The sequence below is a fragment of the Pongo pygmaeus genome, chromosome 1 (assembly GCF_028885625.2).
Source record: "Pongo pygmaeus isolate AG05252 chromosome 1, NHGRI_mPonPyg2-v2.0_pri, whole genome shotgun sequence".
NCBI classification, from domain to species: domain Eukaryota; kingdom Metazoa; phylum Chordata; class Mammalia; order Primates; family Hominidae; genus Pongo; species Pongo pygmaeus.
In genome coordinates this window covers 209096273-209118339 of record NC_072373.2, presented here as the reverse complement: position 1 = coordinate 209118339, position 22067 = coordinate 209096273, and the positions used below count along the sequence as shown (strand labels likewise).

The window sequence follows — 22067 nt, the reverse complement described above, 5'->3', positions numbered from 1 at the left end:
AAAGGTGAGCCAGAAAAAGCCTATCTTCCTAACCTCAGGGAACCATAAAGAGAACTCCTGGCTGGGCACAGTGGCTCGTTCGTGCCTGTAATCCCAGCACTTTTGGAGACAGGTGGATCACCTGAGGTCAGGAGTTCGAGACTAGCCTGGCCAACATGGTGAAACCTTGTCTCTACTAAAAATATAAAAATTAGCCAACCATGGTGGTGCATACCTGTAATCCCAGCTACTCGAGAGGCTGAGGCATGAGAATTGCTTGAACCCGGGAGGCGGAGGCTGCAGTGAGCCAAGATCGCACCACTGCACTCCAGCCTGGGTGACAGAGCGAGACTCTGTCTCAAAAAAAAAAAAAAAAAAGAAAGAAAAGAAAAGAAAAAAAGAAAAAGAAAACTCCCGAGTCCTGAACAGAGCAGTAGAAATAAAAAGGAGAGGAAAACGTGATGGTCTTAGATTGCCCATATCAGATTCTTCCAGTCTGTGTAAGCCAGGGAACCTCAAGCCGTGAACTCTGTGATCACACCTAACCAGCAGAGGCCCCAAATGCCTGACAGAAATAAACCTAAGGGCTTTGCGGAGGAGATGGCATGTATCCCAGCCCTAGGGGAATCCCCATAAATAATTCTCTATGTGCAATAACCAGCATGCAGTCAAAGACAACCACGGACAGAAGCAACAAAACAACACTGCAATAACCAGCTCAGGTAGAGAGATCAGCCTGAACAATATTCCAACACGGTCAGTAATGGATTATAAAAACTGGGTGTTTTTAATGTTTAAAGTGGTTTAAAAATTTTTTTAATATTCTGGGTACCTTTATTTAATACATTTATGAACAAATATTGATGACAACTCATTTTAAATATATCAATAACTGAGATAGGTGATACATTTCTTTTTGTGGCTCTATTGACCCTAATTGGTCAAAAGCACCTCATTTTGCAGAACATGGGTAAGGAAGAGGGGAAGAGAAAAGGAAAGGAGGCTGAAGAGGAACCAAAGCCCAGGATTCTCTAGAAATGCGTCAGCCTCCAGAGTATGGGAGCACATTGGGTCCCAGCAACCTCAGCAGGACCTAGTTCTCAGAAATACAAGAGTGTCCAACGGATGAAACCTCAGCTGAAAACACAAAAGGTAGCAGTGTCCAAAGACATTGCAGGGTCTGGGAGGAACAAAGTATGATAAGGTTGTTAACTATCACGGACTCAGCAGGATCTGGGGGCGTCAGCAGTGGGGTTCTTCTCCCACTACCTTCAATAACCCAGGTGAAGAAGCAGGGGCAGCAGAGTAAGATTTAATTATGGGTTACGCTGTGGCTGGCAATATCCCAGGAGAAAAAAGAGTAAACTAAGCTATGTTTAGGGATGCATGCTTATATAGTAAAATGCTAAAGAAGAAAAAAAATAAAAGAAGCGTTCCACACGAAAGTCAGATAAGTGGTTACACTTAAAGGGAGGAAGGTGGTTTTAACTGTGCAACTGGGAGGGGCACAAAAGGAGGCTTCTGGGGTACCAGAAATGTTTTTCTTTCTTGATCTGGGGAGTGTGCATAATTCATAATTCACTAAGCCATGCATTTTTGAGTTTTGAACTTTTAGGAATATGATATATTTCAAAATTTAAAAAGAAAAAACTAAAATATGCTGAGATACATGAAACTTCAACTATAGAAGGACAAGGCAAGGTAAGACACTGAGTAAGGGCTGAGCGAGGATGGACGGCAAGATCACTGAAAAACAGAAGTTGCTATTGGGTCAGCTGGAAGGAGCATCTACAAAGGAATCTTAATAGTATTCCCTATATCATTAATGAAGACAATAATCCACAGGTATTAGCAGTAGCTGTAACTTTATTACCAATAGACAGCATTAAAAATGTTGACATTACCATTCTTGCAGATAACCTGAATTTATATTCATCAATTCATTGAACTAATCAACTTTAAAATTAAAGCCAGGTGTGGTGGCTCACAACTGTAATCCCACCACTTTGTGAGGCCAAGGCAGGCAGATCACCTGAGGTTGGGAGATCTCGAGACCAGCCTGGCCAATATGGCGAAATCCCGTCTCTACTAAAGATACAAAAATTAGCCGGGTACGATGGCATGCGCCTGTAATCCCAGCTACTCGGGAGAGTGAGGCAGGGAGAATTGCTTGAACCCGGGAGGTGGAGGTTGCAGTGAGTCGAGATCACACCACTGCAGTCCAGCCTGGGCAATGCAAAACTCTGTCTCAAAAAAAAAAAAAAAAAAAAAAACCAGAAAAAGAAAAAGAAAAATTTCAGAATTAACATAGTTTTTAGGCCACGTGTGGTGGGTCACGCCTGTAATTCCAGCACTTTGGGAGGCCAAGGCAGGCAGATCACTTGAGGTGAGGAGTTCAAGACCAGCCTGGTCAATACAGTGAAACCCTGTCTCTACTAAAAATACAAAAAATTAGCCAGGCATGGTGGCAGGCGCCTGTAATCCCAGCTACTCGGAAAGCTGTGGCAGGAGAATTGCTTGAACCCAGGAGATGGAGGGTGCAGTGAGCCAAGATCATGCCACTGCACTCCAGCCTGGGCAACAGAGTGAAACTCTATCTCCAAAAAAAAAAAACAAAAAACAAAAAAAAGATAAGTTTTTAAATCCCCAAGGAATATGGCAAGACTTGAGTTAGAGAGTCAGGGGCTAATGTTCGAAAATGAGAATCCCTCCATCTAAAGATGTCTGCATATCTGCAGGCTCATCGTTTAAAGAAACAGATGGATTCTCCTTTTAACAATAGATCATCTTTTAGATCCATTTTTTGAGCTTTGCATGGATATGTGTGTACAGATTTGTATGGTTATGTGTGGGTACGGGAAAATATAAATACTAATTATCTGGATGACAGAATTACACATGGTTTGCATTTCTTTTCTTTATGCTTTCTGAATTTCCCAAATTATCTAGAACAAATCCTACGCAATTAACAAAAGTTGATTGTTTTTAGTCTTCTACCTATATAAGGTACAGCAAGCATTACGACAGCGTGTAAAAGACAAGCCTGTAACTATAAACTACTAGATTGCTTTTACCAGTCCTAACAATTCTAAAATGAGAAGATAATATTTATTTATTTATTTATTTTAAAATTAAGGAGACAAACATGGTGGCTCATGCCTATAATCCCAGCACTTTCAGGTGGCTGAAGTAGGAGGATCACTAGGGCCCAGGAGTTCAAGACCCCGTCTCTAAAAAAAATAACTAAAAATTAGCTGGGCGTGGTGGAATATGCCTGTAGTTCCAGCTTGAGCCCAGGAGGCTGAGTCTGTGATGAGCCGTGATCACATCAATGCAATTTAGCCTGGGCGACAGAGCCAGACCCTGTCTCAAAAACAAATTAATAAAAAATAAAAAATACTATATTTAGTAAACCAACATACCAAAATTAAGTATTTCTACAGGTTTTGATCTAACACGTCCTTTTGATAAATATTTTCTTTATAGCATAAACTGGGCAAATATATAATAAACTTAATAAGTAGTAATAGTAACAATTCAAACTCAGCCAGTCGAGTCAAGCAAAGTGATCATTTCACATCTCCTAAGTTTCTGGACTGGGAAGCCACTAACCCATTAGATTTTCCTCAATTTCAATTCCCCGAACAAAGGAGGCAGGAAGCAAACTACTACATAAAGTGAACTATAGCTAAGTTTATTTATTCAACAAAATTTAACAATCTAACATTGAAGTCTGAAAGCGAAGTTGAAAACAGTTTCCTTGTTCCATAGAGGTACAAACTTTAAAGTACAGTACTGAAGAGTATCATACACTTGAAAGCTTACATATTTATTTAGCACATTCCTCCCCAACTTTCCCAATCATGTCTCTTAAAGGTTTTTACAGCTTGCTTCCATTGTAAGCTGCCTCTAGAAATTTTTTATTTTTTTTGGAAAGAGATAGAGTTTACAAAATAATTTCTACATTAAAAATTTCAGGTTGGGGGTGGTGGCTCACGCCTGTAATCCCAGCACTTAGGGAGGTCAAGGCAGGTGTACCACTTGAGGCCAGGAGTTTGAGACCAGCTTGGCCAACAAGGCAAAACCCTAAAGTGCAAAAATTAGCTGGGCTCCCTTGTAGGTGGGAGGCTACAAGGGAGGCTGAGGTTGCAGTGAGCCGAGATCGTGCCACTGCACTCCAGCCTAGGCAACAGAACAAGACTCCATCTCAAAAATACATACATACATACATACATATATACATACATACATACATACATACATACATACATACATATACATAATATTTTATAAGTACTACAATCAACCTTAAAGGGAAGTAAAACAGTCCTTTCTCTAGTAAGACTCATTCTGTTTGGTAGGATGAAGACTACCAAAAGAAAAAAGTAGTACTTACTTCTTGTTAAAACAATGATAGCATCCTAGGGCATATCAGTAGTTGCAGATATGAAAAATGAAAGCATAAATACTGAATTATGCCACCTAATGTTTCTGGGACAACATTTTTTAAAAAGTGAATAGAGGCAGCTTGGAGACTGTTAGTTTTGAGAAACGACAAATAATAGTATTGAAACTAAGGTGGCAAGTGTGGGTTCAGAAACAGTAAAATACCCTTTTCATTTTTTACAAATTATTTTTATACCCTTAATTCTGTACATCTCGATGAACCACCTCATCTTTGCTATGTGCTTACTCACACAAAATGGAATTAACATCTTGGCTCTCCTAAAAATGTCTTTGTTCCCAGACAGAGGTTCCCAGAGAGGGATTAGCAAACAAAAATTGGCAATTGACTGCTATTCTATATTAATCACAAGCCGATCACAAGTTAGAGTCTCTGAGCATTATAATGTTTACTCCTCAGTAAAAATATTACCTTTATGTTCCACATAAGGCTCCATATCCAAAATTTCTGAGAAGCCAATGTATGTATTCAGCTTTTTCTTATGTCCAGTTTGCCTAACCAAAAGGAAAGCTGATTATATTTACATTTAAAACAATCATAATACAATATATAAGCTCTATTAGCTATTTTAATAAACTCAACAGTAGCTAGCTTTCACTTAACAATCTTCCTCCAAAACATGTACAATTAGAAGTAAACAGAATATTGTTTTATAGCTGGACAAATACGAGGTTAAAAAATGTGAATGCAAAGTGCTGATTCCAAACACAGCTTATTTTCCAGAAGTTTCAACTTAATCACAAAACAGATTATCCTGTTTTACAGAAGACATGCACATGTGCAAACATTGCCTTGATTTTAATTATAAAATGAAAAATACATTCCCATGGCGGGGGTGTAACGAGTACAAAATTTATTCTATTTAAAATATCGGATAATACAGAAGGTCAGGGTAATTCAATTACTTGCAGTTTTCCTTTCTTTCTTTTTTTTTTTTTTCCAAGACAGAGTTTCACTCTTGTTGTCCAGGCCGGAGTGCAATGGTGCAATGGTGCAATCTCGGCTCACTGCAACCTCCGCCTCCTGGGTTCAAGTGATTCTCCTGCCTCAGCCTCCCCAATAGCTGGGATTACAGGCGCCTGCCACCACGCCCGGCTAATTTTTGTATTTTTAGTAGAGACGGGGTTTCACCATGTTGGCCAGGCTGATCTCGAACTCCTGACCTCAGGTGATCCGTCTGCCTCAGCCTCCCAAAGTGCTGGGATTACAGGCGTGAGCCACCGCGCCTGGCCCTTGCAGTTTTTAATACTTTCTTAGAATAAAAAAAGTAAGGATTTTTTACTTTTCTAGTTATCAATTATATATGGTTGGCTTCTTTAAAATTTTTATGATAAAATCATGAAATACTGACATTTCAAAATGACAGGCTTCATCTATAACTTTCATCCTCAAATCTAGAGTTTCAAATTACAATCATTTTATCATCTCATCTATCTACGGTAAAGTCTGTACATAGTAGACCACGATGAACAACAAACACTAATATTTGCACACATTTACCTGTCAAAGACAAAACGCATTAGCTGCAAGTTCAGAGTGCAAGGAAGGCTAAGAAGTCGAATCTTTCTTGTTGCATTCTGTTTGCTTTGACAGTTCTCGCAAAAATAGCGATTGTCTCCTTCTAATTTTTCTTCCTGATCAAGAATAAGACATATTAATTTTAAAAAGAAGATGGGTTTAAAACAAGTGATACCCTTGATGTAAAGTATAATTTCATTTTAGTTAATAGCTCTCACTTAAGCTACTTAAAAACAGCTACTATAAATAATGGACACACAAAAGTAATGGGAACTGTTCAGCAGTGACATTATCAATTTGAATACACTGATATTTAAAACTGATGTGCCTATTTCCCAAATGCATGATATTAAAAATACTTGTTTTAGGTTCTTTGTCTTGGTAATCCCACTTCTGGGAATTCTAAATTAAGTTTTAAAAAGAAATGTCACATGTATTTTGATGCAACATTCATTTAAAGACAGCAAAAAGGCTGGGCAGCATGGCTCACGCCTGTAATCCCAGCACTTTGGGAGGCCGAGGTGGGTGGATCACTTGAGGCCAGGAATTTGAGACCAGCCTGGCGGCCCTGGTAAAACCCCATCTCTACTAAAAATACAAAAATTAGCCAGGCATGGTGGTACACACCTGTGGTCCCAGCTACTCGGGAGGCTGAGACACAAGAATCACTTGAACCCGTGAGGTGGAGCTTGCAGTGAGCTGAGATCACACCTCTGCACTCCAGCCTGGAAACAAAGCGAGACTCTGTCTCAAAAAAATGAAGAAAAAAAAAGGAGGGAGGAGGGTAGTGTAAAAACTATATATGGGCACCAGAATACAAAATTATATACATATTTGTTTAAAATTCCTGAAACATATTCATGAGACAAAGCTAAAAAGAGACGTGTAGAAAAATCAAACATTTTAGCTGATAGTGGTTTCTTTTTAAAATTTGCCTTCATATTTCTATAAAGCTAATTGCAGCCAATCATAGCTAACCGAAGACTCAAACTCCTGAGCTCAAGCTTTTTGTACCATATTATCGTAAGTAATGCAATACTGGTACCATCATCTCTTCACTTGGCTTCCAGGATACCACACTCACCGACTTTCCTCCTAATTCACTGGCATTCCTCCAGAGACTCCTGTGCCAGCTGCTCCTACCTCCCTGATCCCTAACATTTGAATGTCCCAGGCCTCAGTCCTTGTCTCTCTCCCACTCCCTTGGGGATTTTATCCAGCCACGACTTCTTCCTGGAACTATACCTCTCAAATGTAATATGCTCAAAGCCAAACTCCTAATTCCTCTCAACCCTGCTCCTCCCAGGTCCTCCCCATCTCAGTTAGAGCAATTCCATTCTTTCAGTTGATCAGGCCAAAAACCTTAGTAATCCTTGACTCCCCTCTTACTCTTACTCTCCACATCCAGTCTGCAAATTAAAAAAAAAATCTTTTTTTTTTTATTTTTTTATTTTTACAGACAGGGTCTTGCTCTGTCACCAAGGCTGGGGTGCAGTGGTCCAATCATAGCTAACTACAGCCTCAAACTCCTGAGCTCAGGCAATTCTCCCGCCTCAGCCTCCTGAGTAGCTGGGATTATGGCTGTTCAACACCAAGCCTGGTTAATTTTTTTATTTTTTGCAAAGACAGTCTATCACTATGTTGCCTAGGCTGGTTTCAAACTACCGTTCTCAAATGATCCTACTGTCTCAGTCTCGTAAAGTGCTGGGATTACAGACATGAGCCACCACATCCGGCCCCGGCCTGCAAATTTTATCTGCTCTTAGAAAATATATCTAAAAGCCAAATAGTGCTTATCACCTCTTCAGTTAACCCGTGGTCCAAGCCACCATGCACTCCCATCTGCCCTCAATCCATCTTCAGCCTATTCTCAGCACCCACAGTTATCCTTTAAAACAGACTGTATCACTCCTATGCATATGACCCTGATGACATCTCAACCTCACACAGAGTAAAAGTCAAACTTCTGACAAAGGTTTACTAGGCCCTCTCTGATATGGCCCTTGTGTCACCTCCACGACTTTATCTTCTATCATTTACTCACTTCAGCCACACTAACCGCCCCCCACCCAGGCTGTTCCTCAATCCACCAGGCAAGGCACATTCTCATTTTGGGCTCTGCACTTGCTATTTCATCTACCCAGAACACTCTTCTCCTTGTTTCTAACGGGGCTCACCCCTTCACCTTTAATCACTTTATTTCAAACTCCACAGACTCTACCCTACTCCCTAGCACATTGCCCAGCGCCACATTCCCTGCTTTCTTTTTCTCCACAGCCCTTATTATAGTTGACCCACTATATATTCTAACTTTATTTTACTGTCCCTCCCTGGTGCCTACATCACTACTTTGTAGGCTCCATAAAGGCTAATCCCCAACAGCTGAAACAGTGTCTGACACAGTAAGCACTCAATAAATATTCACTGGCCAGGCGCGGTGGTTCACGTCTGTAATCCCAGCACTTTGGGAGGCCAAGGCGGGTGGATTACCTGAGGTTGGGAGTTTGAGACCAGCCTGACCAACATGGTAAAACCCTGTTTCTACTAAAAATACAAAAAAAAAAAAACTAGCCAGGTGTGGTGGCCCGCGCCTGTAATCCCAGCTACTCAGGAGGCTGAGGCAGGAGAATCACTTGAATCCGGGAGGCAGAGGTTGCAATGAGCCGAGATTGTGCCATTGCATTCCAGCCTGGGCAACAAGAGAAAAACTCCATCTCAAAAAAAAAAAAAAGAAATTTCAGTGAAATGAATTCAATGACTACTTCAGGCATGCCTATGGATGAGCTGAGGAAGTAAGAAAGCACAAAAAATATCTGAAGACAGCTAGCTAGCTAGCTAGATAATAAGCTTGTCTATTACGCTATGTATACATTCATGCTTGACAACAAAGGGTTCCTCTTAGCAGTTTTCTACTCAGAACAGAAAGGAATCACTGAATTATCTCCACATGAATCTAAATATACAGAAAGCAGAATGACCATATCAATGTAAAAAAGTTTTGTATTTAGCACATTCTAGTTTTCATTGCACGACAAGGTAAATTACCTTTATGATAACTGAGCATAGAGTTCTTTCAATACCCCACTACCCACAATCACAGAATAATATCTTCTCACACATACATAACTTTACATATAAAATAACTTGAAATAAGCAAAATTATTTTTAAGACACAGCCTGCTTTGGTACTTCATAAAGTGTCTTCTGGATCATTACAAACACAGACGCTTCTTATGTAGAAAAAGCTGACACAATAAAAGCTCTAGCCACTAAATCAAAACAGAATAGCATTCAGAACAGCATTTAACTGTTAATGGGCAGGAACAATACATATACCAAAATTTGAATACCTTCAAAAATTCCGAGATACAATCTGTTAACTGTTTGTGGCCTTGGATATTTAACTCCAGCTCATAAAATTTTGACAAAAGCTTAGACTCTCTGCCACACTGGTTGCAACTATAATAAAATAGAACGACAAAATTCAGATCAGGGTGTGAAAAGCAACAAAGTTATATTGTATTACATCCTAGAAAGATGGAAAAAAGCATTTATAACTTTCATTAGTTCTCTTTCACAGAAATTATGTATACTAAAAATGAAATATAATCCCAGGATTTTGGGAGGCCAAGGCGAGCGGATCACAAGGTCAGGAATTCGAGATCAGCCTGACCAACATGGTGAAACCCCGTCTCTACTAAAAATATGAAAATTAGCTGGATGTGGTGGCGCGCGCCTGTAACCTCAGCTACTCAGGAGGCTGAGGCAGGAGAATCGCTTGAACCTGGGAGGCGGAGGTGGCAGTGAGCCAAGATCACGCCACTGCACTCATCCTGGGCAACAGAGCAACAGTCCATCTCAAAAAAAAAACAAAGAAATAAAAACAAAGTGCCTGGTGAAGCTAAACATTCGTTGGGAAACTTTCTTAAAATAAATGTTAAGAGGTACAAGTGCAGTTTTGTTACATGAATATATCGCACAGTGGTGAAGTCTAGGTTTTAATGTAACCATCACCCAAATGTTGTATATTGTACTCATGCAAATTTTTTAACAGGCATTTTACATTTACTTTTAGTATTCTAGCCGGTTCCAATCTTACTCTTTAGCTCACACCACACAGCCATAAAGCAAGAGCAGATTGCAAAAGCTCACCCAGACACCGTTCCTAACACCTGGATGGGTGCAACTGCAATTACCAAGTCACTTGTTTACATGTTCCCATGGAAATGTATTACTATAAATATTTCAGGTCCCATGATAACCCACTAAAGCTACAACCTGGAACTGCACTGAAAAATAGTTAACATATGAGCAACTGTCTTAGAATAAAATGTACCATGAAAAAGTTGAAACAGACTTACACAGTTACATAGGCATATTCTCCACAGAACTGCTGTTGAACAATGTTTCGCACATCTGGATTCTTTTGTTTAGACAAAGTATCTTCCAATAGAGACATAAAGAGCTTTGAAAATTCTTGAGCATCCTACAAGTTTAGGTTAATGAAAAGAAAAATCATATCTTGCTTTTCAACTTCTACTACAAATAGTAATACATTCAACATTCCAGAAACTACCTATACTTTCAACTTAGCATTTTCAAACAGGGGCTACAGCTATGTTCAATCAGTTTGTGCCCCCATATGAATTTCCATAAATGGAATCAAGTATAATGTGTAAACTATTGGACAGTAAGTAAAGGTTTTCATTCAAAATAGAAAAAATTTAATTTTTAAAAAGCATTCTACTTCATCTCCCTTTATCAACATTCTTAGGAATATTTGAGTACCTCTGAATATTTAAAAAAAAAAAAAATTCAGTTCTTACCTGCTGTTGTCCAGTGTCCAGGCCCAAGGCTTTAACAAATCCCGATGGATCAATGTATCGCCTATTACTGTTTTGCAACAAGGCAAACAAGTACTGGAGATGCTCACAAATTGTTTGAGGCTCATAATCTATTAAAACAAAAATATAAATTTGGGTTTTTTTAAGGTGCTACTTTTCTTTTCAAAAAATGGTACTTCCTCTTCACATGAGAACATAAACACCCCTACATCCAAACTAGATTAATACTTTATTATCATTTTAAAACTTTAAAAGAAATAGGCTGAGCATGGTGGCTCATGCCTGTAATCCCAGCACTTTGGGAGGCCAAAGCAGGCAGATCACTTGAGATCAGAAGCTTGAGACAAGCCTGGCCAACATGGAGAAACCCCGTCTCCACTAAAAAAAATACAAATATTAGCCGGGTGTGGTGGTGCACACGTGTAATACCAGCTACTTGGGAGGCTGAGACACGAGCATCTATTGAACCCAGGAGGAAGAGGCTGCAGTGAGTCGAGATCGCCAACAGAGCGAGACTGTCTCAAAAACAAAAAACAAGGCTGGGCATGGTGGCTCACACTTGTAATCCCCGCACTTTGGGAGGCAGAGGCGGGTGAATAATCTGAGGTCAGGAGTTCAAGTCCAGCCTGGCCAACATGGTAAAACCCTGTCTCTACTAAAAATACAAAAATTAGCCGGGTGTGGTGGCGAGCACCTGTAATCCCTGCTACTCGGGAGGCTGGAGTACAAGGATAGCTTGAACCCAGGAGGTAGAGGTTGTGGTGAGCAGAGATCATGCCACTGCACTCCAGCCTGGATGACAGAGCGAGACTCTTTAAAAAAAAAAAAAAAAAAAACTTTAAAAGACAGGGCGGGCGCAGTGGCTCAAGGCTGGATGCGGTGGCTCCTGCCTGTAATCCCAGCACTTTGGGAGGCCGTGGCGGGCGGATCACGAGGTCGGGAGTTCAAGACCAGCCTGGCCAACATGGCAAAACCCCGTCTCTACTAAAAATACAAAAATTAGCGGGGCATGGTAGTACACGTCTGTAATCCCAGCTACTTGGGAGGCTGAGGCAGGAGAATCACTTGAACCAGGCAGGCGGAGGTTGCAGTTAGCCAAGATCCTGCCACTGCACTCCAGCCTGGGCAACAGAGTGAGACTCCATCTGGGAAGAAAAAAAAAAGAAATAGAATTAGCAACCATGTTTTGTGGAAGTCATGAGGCAGCCAGGACTGTCCACATACACTCCCCAAAGGCAAGAGCCTACCTGTATTAAAGCAACAACAGCAATCATGACTACAGTGTGTAGTCACGATTTTTTAAAGTCCAGTTAATATGGACTTGGGATCTCAAGCACAGCAATTCACACTTAAGTGAAGAATACAAAACCCTAGAATTTGAGTTGAAAGTTTTAATGAGCTAGTGCAGGGAATGGAAGCAGAAAGCACGGATATTAAGAGCCCAGAAGACCGAAGTCTTATCTTCTTTAAGTTATTAACTTATTGCTTCTCAGCTCCAAATCCACCCTTCTTTGCCTGCTCAGTGATGAGAGATGGACTCTGCAAATACTTCTCCTTTGCCAGTTATCAAGAAGGTAAGGCTTATCAGTGAAGGGCACTGCAGGGTTTGGTTGTGCCTCTCTCACCAGCCTGCTGCAGGTCAGCTTCCTCCAGGGCTCCAGGTTCCTGCACCTAACAGTGGTCAGCAGCTTACCCAGCACCTCTTCTGATAGCTTCACAGTACAGTGCCTCCAGTGAGGCATTTCGTCTCGAATGACCACCCTGTGAATGGCCTCCCGGACACTCTCTCAGGTGACTCTGTAGGGGGTTCCAGGGCCCAGCACCTTCTCATGGACAGTTTCCAGTAGGGATTCCCAGGGATGCATCTCAGCACCTTTTCAGCCACCCAGTGCATCCCAGCAGTGTCCAAAGAGGTCTGGATCTCAAGCCTGGGCCATGGGGGTGACAGACTATCCCTTGGATGTTCTCTTTCAGCCCCAGGGATACAGGTTGTTCCCTGTATCTGCTGTCCTTGTATTCTTTAAAATCCTCTTTAATCTTTAACTCTAACCAATTCCTCATTTCTCTAATTAATTCTGTTATTAATTCTCAACTTTCCCTTTTCAAATTATTCTGTAGCTTCTGTCTTCTAACTGGACTATACTGATCTCCTTACTACCAACTGTGGCTTTCAGCAAGTCAATATATCATCTTCAAAATAAAGATAAAATATTATTCCTTGGCCTGCAAAAGCATTGCAGGCCAGTAAAAGCTATTCAAGGCCAGGTGCTGTGGCTCATGCCTGTAATCCCAGCACTCTGGGAGACCAAGGAAGGTGGACCGATTGAACCCAGGAGTTTGAGACCAGCCTGGGCAACATGGTAAAACGCTGTTTCCAAAAAAAAATACAAAAATTAGCAAGAGGTGATGGTGCATGCCTGTAGTTCCAGCTACTCGGAGGGGCTCTGGCAGGAGGATTGCTTGAGCCTGGGAGGTTGAGGCTGCAGTGAGCTGTGCTCGCACCAGCCTGGGCGAAAAAGTGAGACCTTGTCTCAAAAAACAAACAAACAACAAAAAAAACCTTTTCTGTTCAAATTATTGTGTAGCTTCTGTCTTCTAAGCAGACTCTGAATATTTATATCCTTACTACCAATTGTGGCTTTCAGCAAGTCAATATGTTATCTGTAAAATAAAGATAAGATATTACTCCTTGGGGTGCAAAGGTTTTGCAGGCTGGTAAAAGCTATTCAAGGCCTGGCACCATGGTTCATGCCTGTAATCCAGCACTTTTGGAGACCAAGACAGGAGGATTACTTGAGGCCAGAAGTTCAAGATCAGCCTGGGCAACAGAGCAAGACCCTGTCTGTATAAAAAAAATAAGTTTAGGCCAGGCACGGTGGCTCACACCTGTAATCCCAGCACTCTGGGAAGCTGAGGCGGGTGGATCACCTGAGGTTGGGAGTTCAAGACCAGCCTGACCAACATGGAGAAACCCCGTCTCTACTAAAAATACAAAATTAGCCAGGCGTGGTGGTGCACGCCTCTAATCCTAGCTACTCGGGAGGCTGAGGCAGGAGAATCGCTTGAACCTGAGAGGCGCAAGTTGTGGTGAACCGAGACTGTGCCATTGCACTAGAGCCTGGGCAACAAGAGTGAAACTGTCTTAAAAAATAATAATAATAAAATAAGTTTAGGCTAGACATAGTGGCTCACACCTGTAGTTGCAGCACTTTGGAAGGCTGAGGCAGCCAGATCACTTGAGGTCAGGAGTTCGAGACTAGCCTGGCCAACATAGTGAAACCCCGTCTCTACTAAAAATACAAAAATTAGCCAGGCGTGGTGGCAGGCACCTGTAATCCCAGCTTCTCGAGAGGCTGAGGCAGGAGAATCGCTTCAGCCCAGGAGGCAGACGTTGCAGTAAGCCGAGATGGCGCCACTTCACTCTGGCTTGGGAAACAGAGGAAGACTCAAAAAAAAAAAGTTTAAAAAAGTATTCAGGACGAGAGCTCTCCCCCACCCCTTTCCACCCACCTTTTTCTTCTTGGATGCCGTCTCCCAGCATGTAGTCACTACAAGTGCTTGGACATAAGTAGAGTGCCTGCCGAAGCTCCAAGTTGAGGAACCACACTTGAAGAAATGTGTTGACATAACAAGTGGCTCCAAGGTTAGTCAGGCCCACAAATGAGTTCTACAAAAATACAAAATTCATAATTATAAAACCCATTTTCCTTTAAACAACAAATTTCTAAGCATTATTCTTAAATTTTCAGATTAAAAATGTGTAAGACCGTCACAACCAACATGATATAGCCACCTTAAGTTTCTCTTGGCTGGAGGTGGGGCATAATTTTCATGAAAGCCCCATTTTGGGTTGACCACAGGAGTGAAAAAGACTTCGGACAGCATCACTGCTCATCTCTAGCATATCGTCTTCTCCAGCCACTTAAATCTAAAATTAGAACAGTGGATTCTAGAAAAGATCGGTTTTGAACAAGCATATATAGGTTTTATGTTTTCTGTATTTCTAAACTGCCAGCATTCAGCAGAATGACAAAGTAAAACTTATGCAGAAAACTTCCTTTATATTCTAGAGATTTTAAAGATTGGGGGTGGTAGAGGGAACTGGTTGCAACTTTTTCCAAAGATAAGGTTGGGAATTCCTGACCTTACAAAGAATTATTCTTTTATTAAAATATCTACGTAACAAACTTGGCTATTTCGTGAATGCTAAGATTTATGTTTAGAAAATTTAATGTATATTTTTAAAAAGTAAAATTATATATAAAATACAAGCCCTAGAAAGCAAAGTGCTATCATCATGAGTTTGTTCCCTTGAATTACCATCTCCTTTAAAGAGGCGTTAAGATTTCGAAATAAAACATGCAATGTTAAGGCAAACATAGAATCAGCATTCAAACTAAAACTATTATTTAAAGGCTTACTGAATTACGCAGCTGCCTGTTTTAAAGCATATCATTAAGAAGTGTTCCAATTCAAGTGGCTTAGAGTCTTAAGTTCTACTGCTTATCTTAAAGCTGCACAGGTTACCTGAGATCAGTAGAGTTTTCTGATCACAGGCCCAAAACAAAAGCAAAAACAAAAACAAAAAACAGCATATAGCAATCGCTTAAAAAATGATGGTTTACCTTTTTTCTCCTCTCACAGTTGGGATCATCGATGTTATGAAAACTATTTTCATCTATTTCTCCTAACCAAATATGCTCACCAATACCAACCAAGCAATTCGGATTTCCTTTGCAGTTTCGTCTAAGGAAAAAAAAAAAAGTTTAATTTTTAAAAGACCATAGTTTCATGAGAGACAAACAAATTAAAACTACAATGAGATACCACTTCTCATCTATAAATTAGCAAAACTGAGAAAGTATAAGACACTCAGTTTGTGAGGGTGTGGAGAAGCAGGCATGCATATACTGCTGGTAGAAACGCAGTTGCTAACAAAACTACATAGACAACTACCTTTAGACCTAGCAATCTCATTTATGAGGATTTACTGTTCCTTAGGCTATACCTCCAACAATGCAAACTCTCACTCATAAGGTTATTCATTACAGCACTGTCTGTTAATTGCAAAATATTGGAAGCCACCCAAATGCCCAAAAATAGACAATATGGTACATCTATATGGCAGAGTACTATGCAACTGTAAAACACACACACACACACACACACACACACACACATACACACACACACAGCATGAAAAAGATATCTATGAATAGATATGAAGTAATTTAGAAATCCAGGACACGTTATTAAGTAAAAAAAGCAAAATGCAAAGGAGTATCTCTAGCATACTGTTATGTGTAAGAAATATATAAGGAAAATATACATGTACATATACCTGCTCATTTTGGACAAAAAGAAATACAGAAAGAAAAAACAGGAGACTAATGAAATTGGTTACCTACAGAGCATGAGTGGGAATAACGTTAAAAGAAAATGTACCTTTTCGGCCAGGCACAGTGGCTCACACCTGTAATCCCAGCACTTTGGGAGGCTGAGGCAGGCGGATAACAAGGTCAGGAGTTTGAGACCAGCCTGAAACCCTGTCTCTACTAAAAATACAAAAATTAGCCAGGCGTGGCGGTACGGGCCTGTAATCCTAGCTACTTGGGAGGTTGTGGCAGAAGAATCGCTTGAACCCGGGACACGGAGGTTGCAGGGAGCCGAGACTGCACCACTGCACTCTGGCCTGGGCGACAGAGCAAGACTCTGTCTCGGAAAAAATGAATGAATGAATGAATGAATGAATGAATGAATGAAAAGGAAATGTACCTTTTCATATAATGCACAATTTGGGACCATGTAACTGTTTCTCACACTACTTCACGCACGCACACAAACAAAAATAAATCAACTGGCTAGGCGTCGTGGCTCACACCTGTAATCCTAGCCCTTTGGGAGGCCAAGGCAGGAGGATCACTTGAGGTCAGGAGTTTTGAGACCAGCCTGGCCAACATGGTGAAACCCTGTCTCTACTAGAAATACAAAAATTAGCCAGGCGTGGTGGTACACGTCTGTAACTCCAGCTATAGGCTGAAGACTGGAGGCTGATGCAGGAGAATTGCTTGAACCCAGGAAGCAGAGGTTGCAGTGAGCCGAGATCGTGCCACTGCACTCCAGCCTGGGCAACAGAGCGAGACTCGGTCTCCAAAAAAAAAAAAAAAAAAAAAAAAAAGGAATCAACAAGGATGACCGGAACCCTAAATTCAAAACAGAGAAAACATATTTCAACTAAATAAAAGATCCAGACTGAAGGGAAGGCAGGAATGGGGGGGGAGGGAGAGGGAAGCGGGTGTGACTGACCAAAGTAACTTAAACAGTTATCAAGCTCATTTAGTAGTACCCTCTGGCTAAAGACAAAAGGAACAAACAGCCAACTCTAATTAGTAGGCTTCTTTTCCAGAGACATGGGTTAATAATTCTGAAACAGATCCTGACTTCTAAATATTACCCACTAAAAGAATCCAGTGCTCCTTGGAGAAATAAATGGCTGATTGCAAGGCCAGGGCAGTGAAATTAGAAAACGAACCTACATCTTACTGTGCCCTGAAATGATGTACTGAAAGAGTGATGGGGACATGTTAAAAGAGCACAAGAGTTGGCTGGAAGGGGAGGTCCCACTGGTCAAATTTGGCAACAAAATTTAGCAACAAAATGAGTAATAGGATTATAACCTACTGAATAAAGTAACAATGCATCATTTCATGGTGAGATGGATGGAAGAAAAATCTCTTCCTTTTAGAAGAAAACCAACTATCAAAGTGGAAGGAATGACAGAATTAAAAATCTCCATTTGGCATACATCAGATTCAGAAAGGAATCAGGCAAGGATCATCACGGATGCTAACGTAGGCAAGTTGGAGAAATAACAATATTTACAGTGTCTCAAAGTATCTCAGAAAAAGTTAATTACAAAGGGAAAGATAATAACTTACAGTGGAGAAACTTGACAGACACCACCTTAACCAAATGCTTAAATTTAACACACCCAGTAATGAATCTAATTGACACCACACACCTTCTAGTATAATGCACAACACAGAATCACTTCTGTGATGTTCTGGCCAAAAATGCATGGCCTTAATTGAATCATGAGGAAACATCAGACCAAACTAACTCAAGGGACTTTATACAAAATAAGTCAGTGTCATGAAATGCAAAGAAAGATTCACTAACAGTTCCAGATTAAAGGAAACCGAAGAGACACAACTGAATGTAACATAAGCTTAGGTTTTCTTTTGCTATAAAGGAACATTACAGGACAAAGTTCTGCAGATTTCTGTAGGATACCCTTTAAAGGATTAGTGGGTATCCTACAGAATACCCACTGGTATAAAAGACTGGAAATTTATATGGAAGTAACAAAATAAATTACAATATAACCAAACAATAAAAACTACTGCTGTCAAAAAATAAAAAGGTAGGCCGAGCACAGTGGCTCACGCCTGTAATCCCAGCATTTTGGGAGGCCCAGGCGGGCGGATCACAAAGTCAGGAGTTCGAGACCAGCCTGGCCAACATGGTAAAACCGCATCTCTACTAAAAATAAAAAATTCGCCAGGCGTGGTGGCGGGCGCCTGTAATCCCAGCTACCCGGGAGGCTGAGGCAGGAGAAATCACTTGAAACTGGAAGGCGGAGGGTGCAGTGAGCTGAGATCGTGCCACTGCACTCCAGCCTGGGCAACAAGGGCAAAACTCTATCTCAAAAAAAATAAAAATAAAAATAAATAAATAAAAAGGTAGGGAAAGCTTTTAATGTCGTGATATATAACGATGTCATTAGTTGAAAAAAGGAAGGTGGGCCAGGCACAGTGGCTCACACCTGTAATCCCAGCACTTTGGGAGGCTGAGGCAGGCAGATCACCTGAGGTCAGGATTTCGAGACCAGCCTGACCAACATGGAGAAACCCTGTCTCTACTAAAAATACAAAATTAGCTGGGCATGGTGGCGCATGCCTGTTAATCCCAGCTAGTCGGGAGGCTAAGGCAGGAGAATTGCTTGAGCCTGGGGGGGGTGAAGGTTGTGGTGAGCCAAGATCACGCCACCGCACTCCAGCCTGGGCAACAAGTGGAAATTTTGTCTCAAAAAAAAAAAAAGGAAGGTACAAAACACCGCATATCATGTTGCCATTTTTTAAATTTACTAATGGGGTAAACACACCTGTTTGTTTAGATAGAAGAGTACACTATAAACTGGAAACAACTTTATCGGCAAAGATTATCTCTGTACTTGTCAGCTATAAGTCAAAAGTACACAACACTCTGAACTTCCTCCTTTTTTTTTTTTTTGAGACTCCCAACACTGAAGTGGCATGTTCATGGCTCACTGCAGCCTCTACATCCTGGACTCAAGTGATCCTCCAGCCTCAGCCTCTGGAGTAGCTGGGACCACAGGTGCATGCCACCATACTTGGATAATTTTTTAATTTTTTAATTTTTTTTGGTAAAAACAGGGCCTCGCCATGTTGCCCAGGCTGACCCCATCACTTTTTATACCTTTCAGACTTTGAACAATAAAATGTGTTACATATTCCAAAAATAAGTAAATAATTGTTTTAATGTTCTGTTTAAACATACTGTCTTCTAAAATATAAAAATGAAGCTGGGTGTGGTGGCACATGCTTATAGTGCCAGCTATTCAGGAGGCTCAGGCAGAAGATGGCCTAAGCCCAGGAGTTGGAGGCTGCAATGAACTATGATTGCACCTGTGAACAGCCACTGCACTACAGCCTGGCCAACAAAGTGAGACCCTGTCTCTATTTTAAAACTTTTGAAAAAATAAAAATGAAAACAAGTTCGACCAATTTAAGAACAGTTTTGTCAGCTTATGTCAAAGCTAGGAGGGAAAAAAGCTTATTAATGAAATAAAAGTAGAACCCATCCACTGTGGGGAGAAGCAGCTAGGGTTTTGTTTTAGTGCTTATAACTCATCTCTAATGGGAAAGGTTTACTACAAGAGAGTTAAAGAAACAAAACTAACTGGGTGCAGTGGCTCCTGCCTGTAATCCCAGCACTTTGGGAGACCTAGGCGGGCAGATCACTTGAGGTCAGGAGTTCAAGACCAGCCTGGCCAACATTGCAAAACCCCGTCTCTACTAAAAATACAAAAATGTGCCAAGTGTGGTGGCGTGTGCCTGTAATCCCAGCTACTTGGGAGGCTGAAGTGAGAGAATCGCTTGAACCAGGAAGGCAGGGTTTGCAGTGAGCTGTGATCGCACCACTGCATTCCAGCCAGGCTGGGCAACAGAGCGAGACTCGTCTCAAAAAAAAAAAAAGAGAAGAAACAAAACCGATTCTGAGACTGAGAAAAGTAATGTAAAATCTTTCCTGGGAACAGTGACAAGGACATACTAGGAAGGTTCTTTTGAAAGAAAATTACAGCTAGTGGCAATGGACTCTCCCAAAGGTCTTTGGGAGACAGGAAAAAATAGTGTCAGTAACCATGGTGAAAATATACCTCTAAAACAAAGTAGGCACTTATTTTGTCAATTCTTTCAACTCTGCTTTTCAAAGGTGTAATATCAAGTCTTGTTTGTTCACTCCCTCCTCTTGGACAAGTGGGTGGTAACAATTTTTCACACGGGCCGGGCGCGGTGGCTCACGCCTGTAATCCCAGCACTTTGGGAGGCAGAGGTGGGTGGATCACGAGGTCAGGGGTTCGAGACCAGCCTGACCAACATGGTGAAACCCTATCTCTACTAAAAATACAAAAATTAGTTGGGCATGGTGGCGGGCGCCTATAATCCCAGCTACTCAGGAGGCTGAGGCAGGAGAATTGCTTGAACCCGGGAGGCGGAGGTTGCAGTGAGCTGAGATCGCGCCACTGCACTCCAGCCTGGGTGACAGAGCGAGACTCCATCTCAAAAAAAAAAAAAAAAAAAATTCACACGACCTGGCTGGGGAGACAGATACTCCCATGTGTCAAACACAGACATCATTCTCAGAAAATAGTTCCAGTGGATCTGTTCAGATTTTAGTCCCCAGTTCCTGATAGCAAAATAATTCAGACAATGAACAAAAGGTAGGCTCTCCCTGTCCCCACCCAAAAATTATGCATACTCAACTGGTTCTAAAGCCGGCATCAAAAGGCAAACACAACCTATGGCCTAAATATTACCACAATAAGACTTTCAAAAGCTACTATGAGAAGCTGGGAGCAATCTGTATTATTAGGCCCCACAACACTGGCATTGTTCTTTTTAAATTTTCTTAAATTAATTGCTTGCTAGGTATTACTGAATACGTCTTCAGTCGGCTAGAACACCATCACGGCAGAATGCCAAGTGCAGGTGACCTGTGATAGACTACCACCCCAGGCCAAACCTACGGCTTCCGAGCCTCTATGGCCACACTTCAGGTGGGAACCAAAAAGCCAATGGTGGTGCTTTGCATTAAAAGGGCTTGGGCTTTCCAAACTTCTAAATTGTTGCTAAGCCTTTCATACATAGCCCAATATGGGTCGGGGGGGCAGGTTGTGTTTGTTTTCTTACTTGGAGAGGTAAAGAATCTACTTAACAAACACAAATAACGGCCAGGTGCAGTGGCTCACGCCTATAATCCCAACACTTTGGGAGGCCAAGGCGGGCAGATCACCTGAGGTCGGGAGTTCGAGCCCAGCCTGGCCGACATGGAGAAACCTCGTCTCTACTAAAAATACAAAAAATTAGCCAGGCGTGGTGGCACATGCCTGTAATCCCACCTACTCAGGAGGCTGAGGCAGGAGAATCGCTTGAACTCAGGAGGCAGACGGTACAGTGAGCCAAGATCATGCCATCGCACTCCGACCCTGGCAACTAGAAACTGTTTCAAGAAAAGGGAGGAATGGAGGGAGGGAGGGAGGAAGGACGGATGGACAGGCAGACACAAATCACAGTTCTAATTATAAGCTGTTACTTCTAAAGCCAGCCTTAGCAGCACAGCAGAATGCCAACTACAGAGGGCTGTAGCCTCTCCCATTCGTCATTCTCCAATGCCCCTAACTCCATTTTATCCCTCATTAGTAAGCCCCAGGTATCAAGGATCATTTATCATCATGTGTGTGCCAATTACCTTACAGTAGAAAAACAGTTCTGTGTACCTGTGTCTATCAACTATCAAAACAGATCAAAGAGGTTGAGTGTTTCACAAAATATGAGACAGTGTCCGGGAGCAGTGGTTCACACCTGTAGTCCCAGCAATTTGCAAGGCTGAGGCAGACAGATCACTTGAGGCCAGGAATTTGACACCAGCCAGGCCAACATGGCGAAAACCCGTCTTTA

General features: G+C 41.5%; 1 protein-coding gene across 5 annotated transcripts in view; it reads right to left on the bottom strand.

Annotated features, from left to right (window-relative positions):
- Positions 1–22067, bottom strand: part of USP48 (ubiquitin specific peptidase 48) — a 104850-nt gene that overhangs the window by 63400 nt on the left and 19383 nt on the right. For 4 of the 5 annotated variants that reach the window (XM_063667359.1, XM_063667362.1, XM_054502334.2 and 1 more), the window contains exons 2-8: positions 15432–15552; positions 14317–14473; positions 10789–10916; positions 10324–10448; positions 9313–9421; positions 5945–6078; positions 4856–4938 (exon numbers count right to left, since the gene is read on the bottom strand). In XM_063667359.1, coding sequence (XP_063523429.1) covers positions 4856–4938; positions 5945–6078; positions 9313–9421; positions 10324–10448; positions 10789–10916; positions 14317–14473; positions 15432–15552 — 857 coding nt within the window. Of the gene's footprint in view, positions 1–4855; positions 4939–5944; positions 6079–9312; positions 9422–10323; positions 10449–10788; positions 10917–14316; positions 14474–14599; positions 14735–15431; positions 15555–22067 lie in introns of those variants that run through there. The other variant, XM_063667368.1, reaches the window with a different exon arrangement.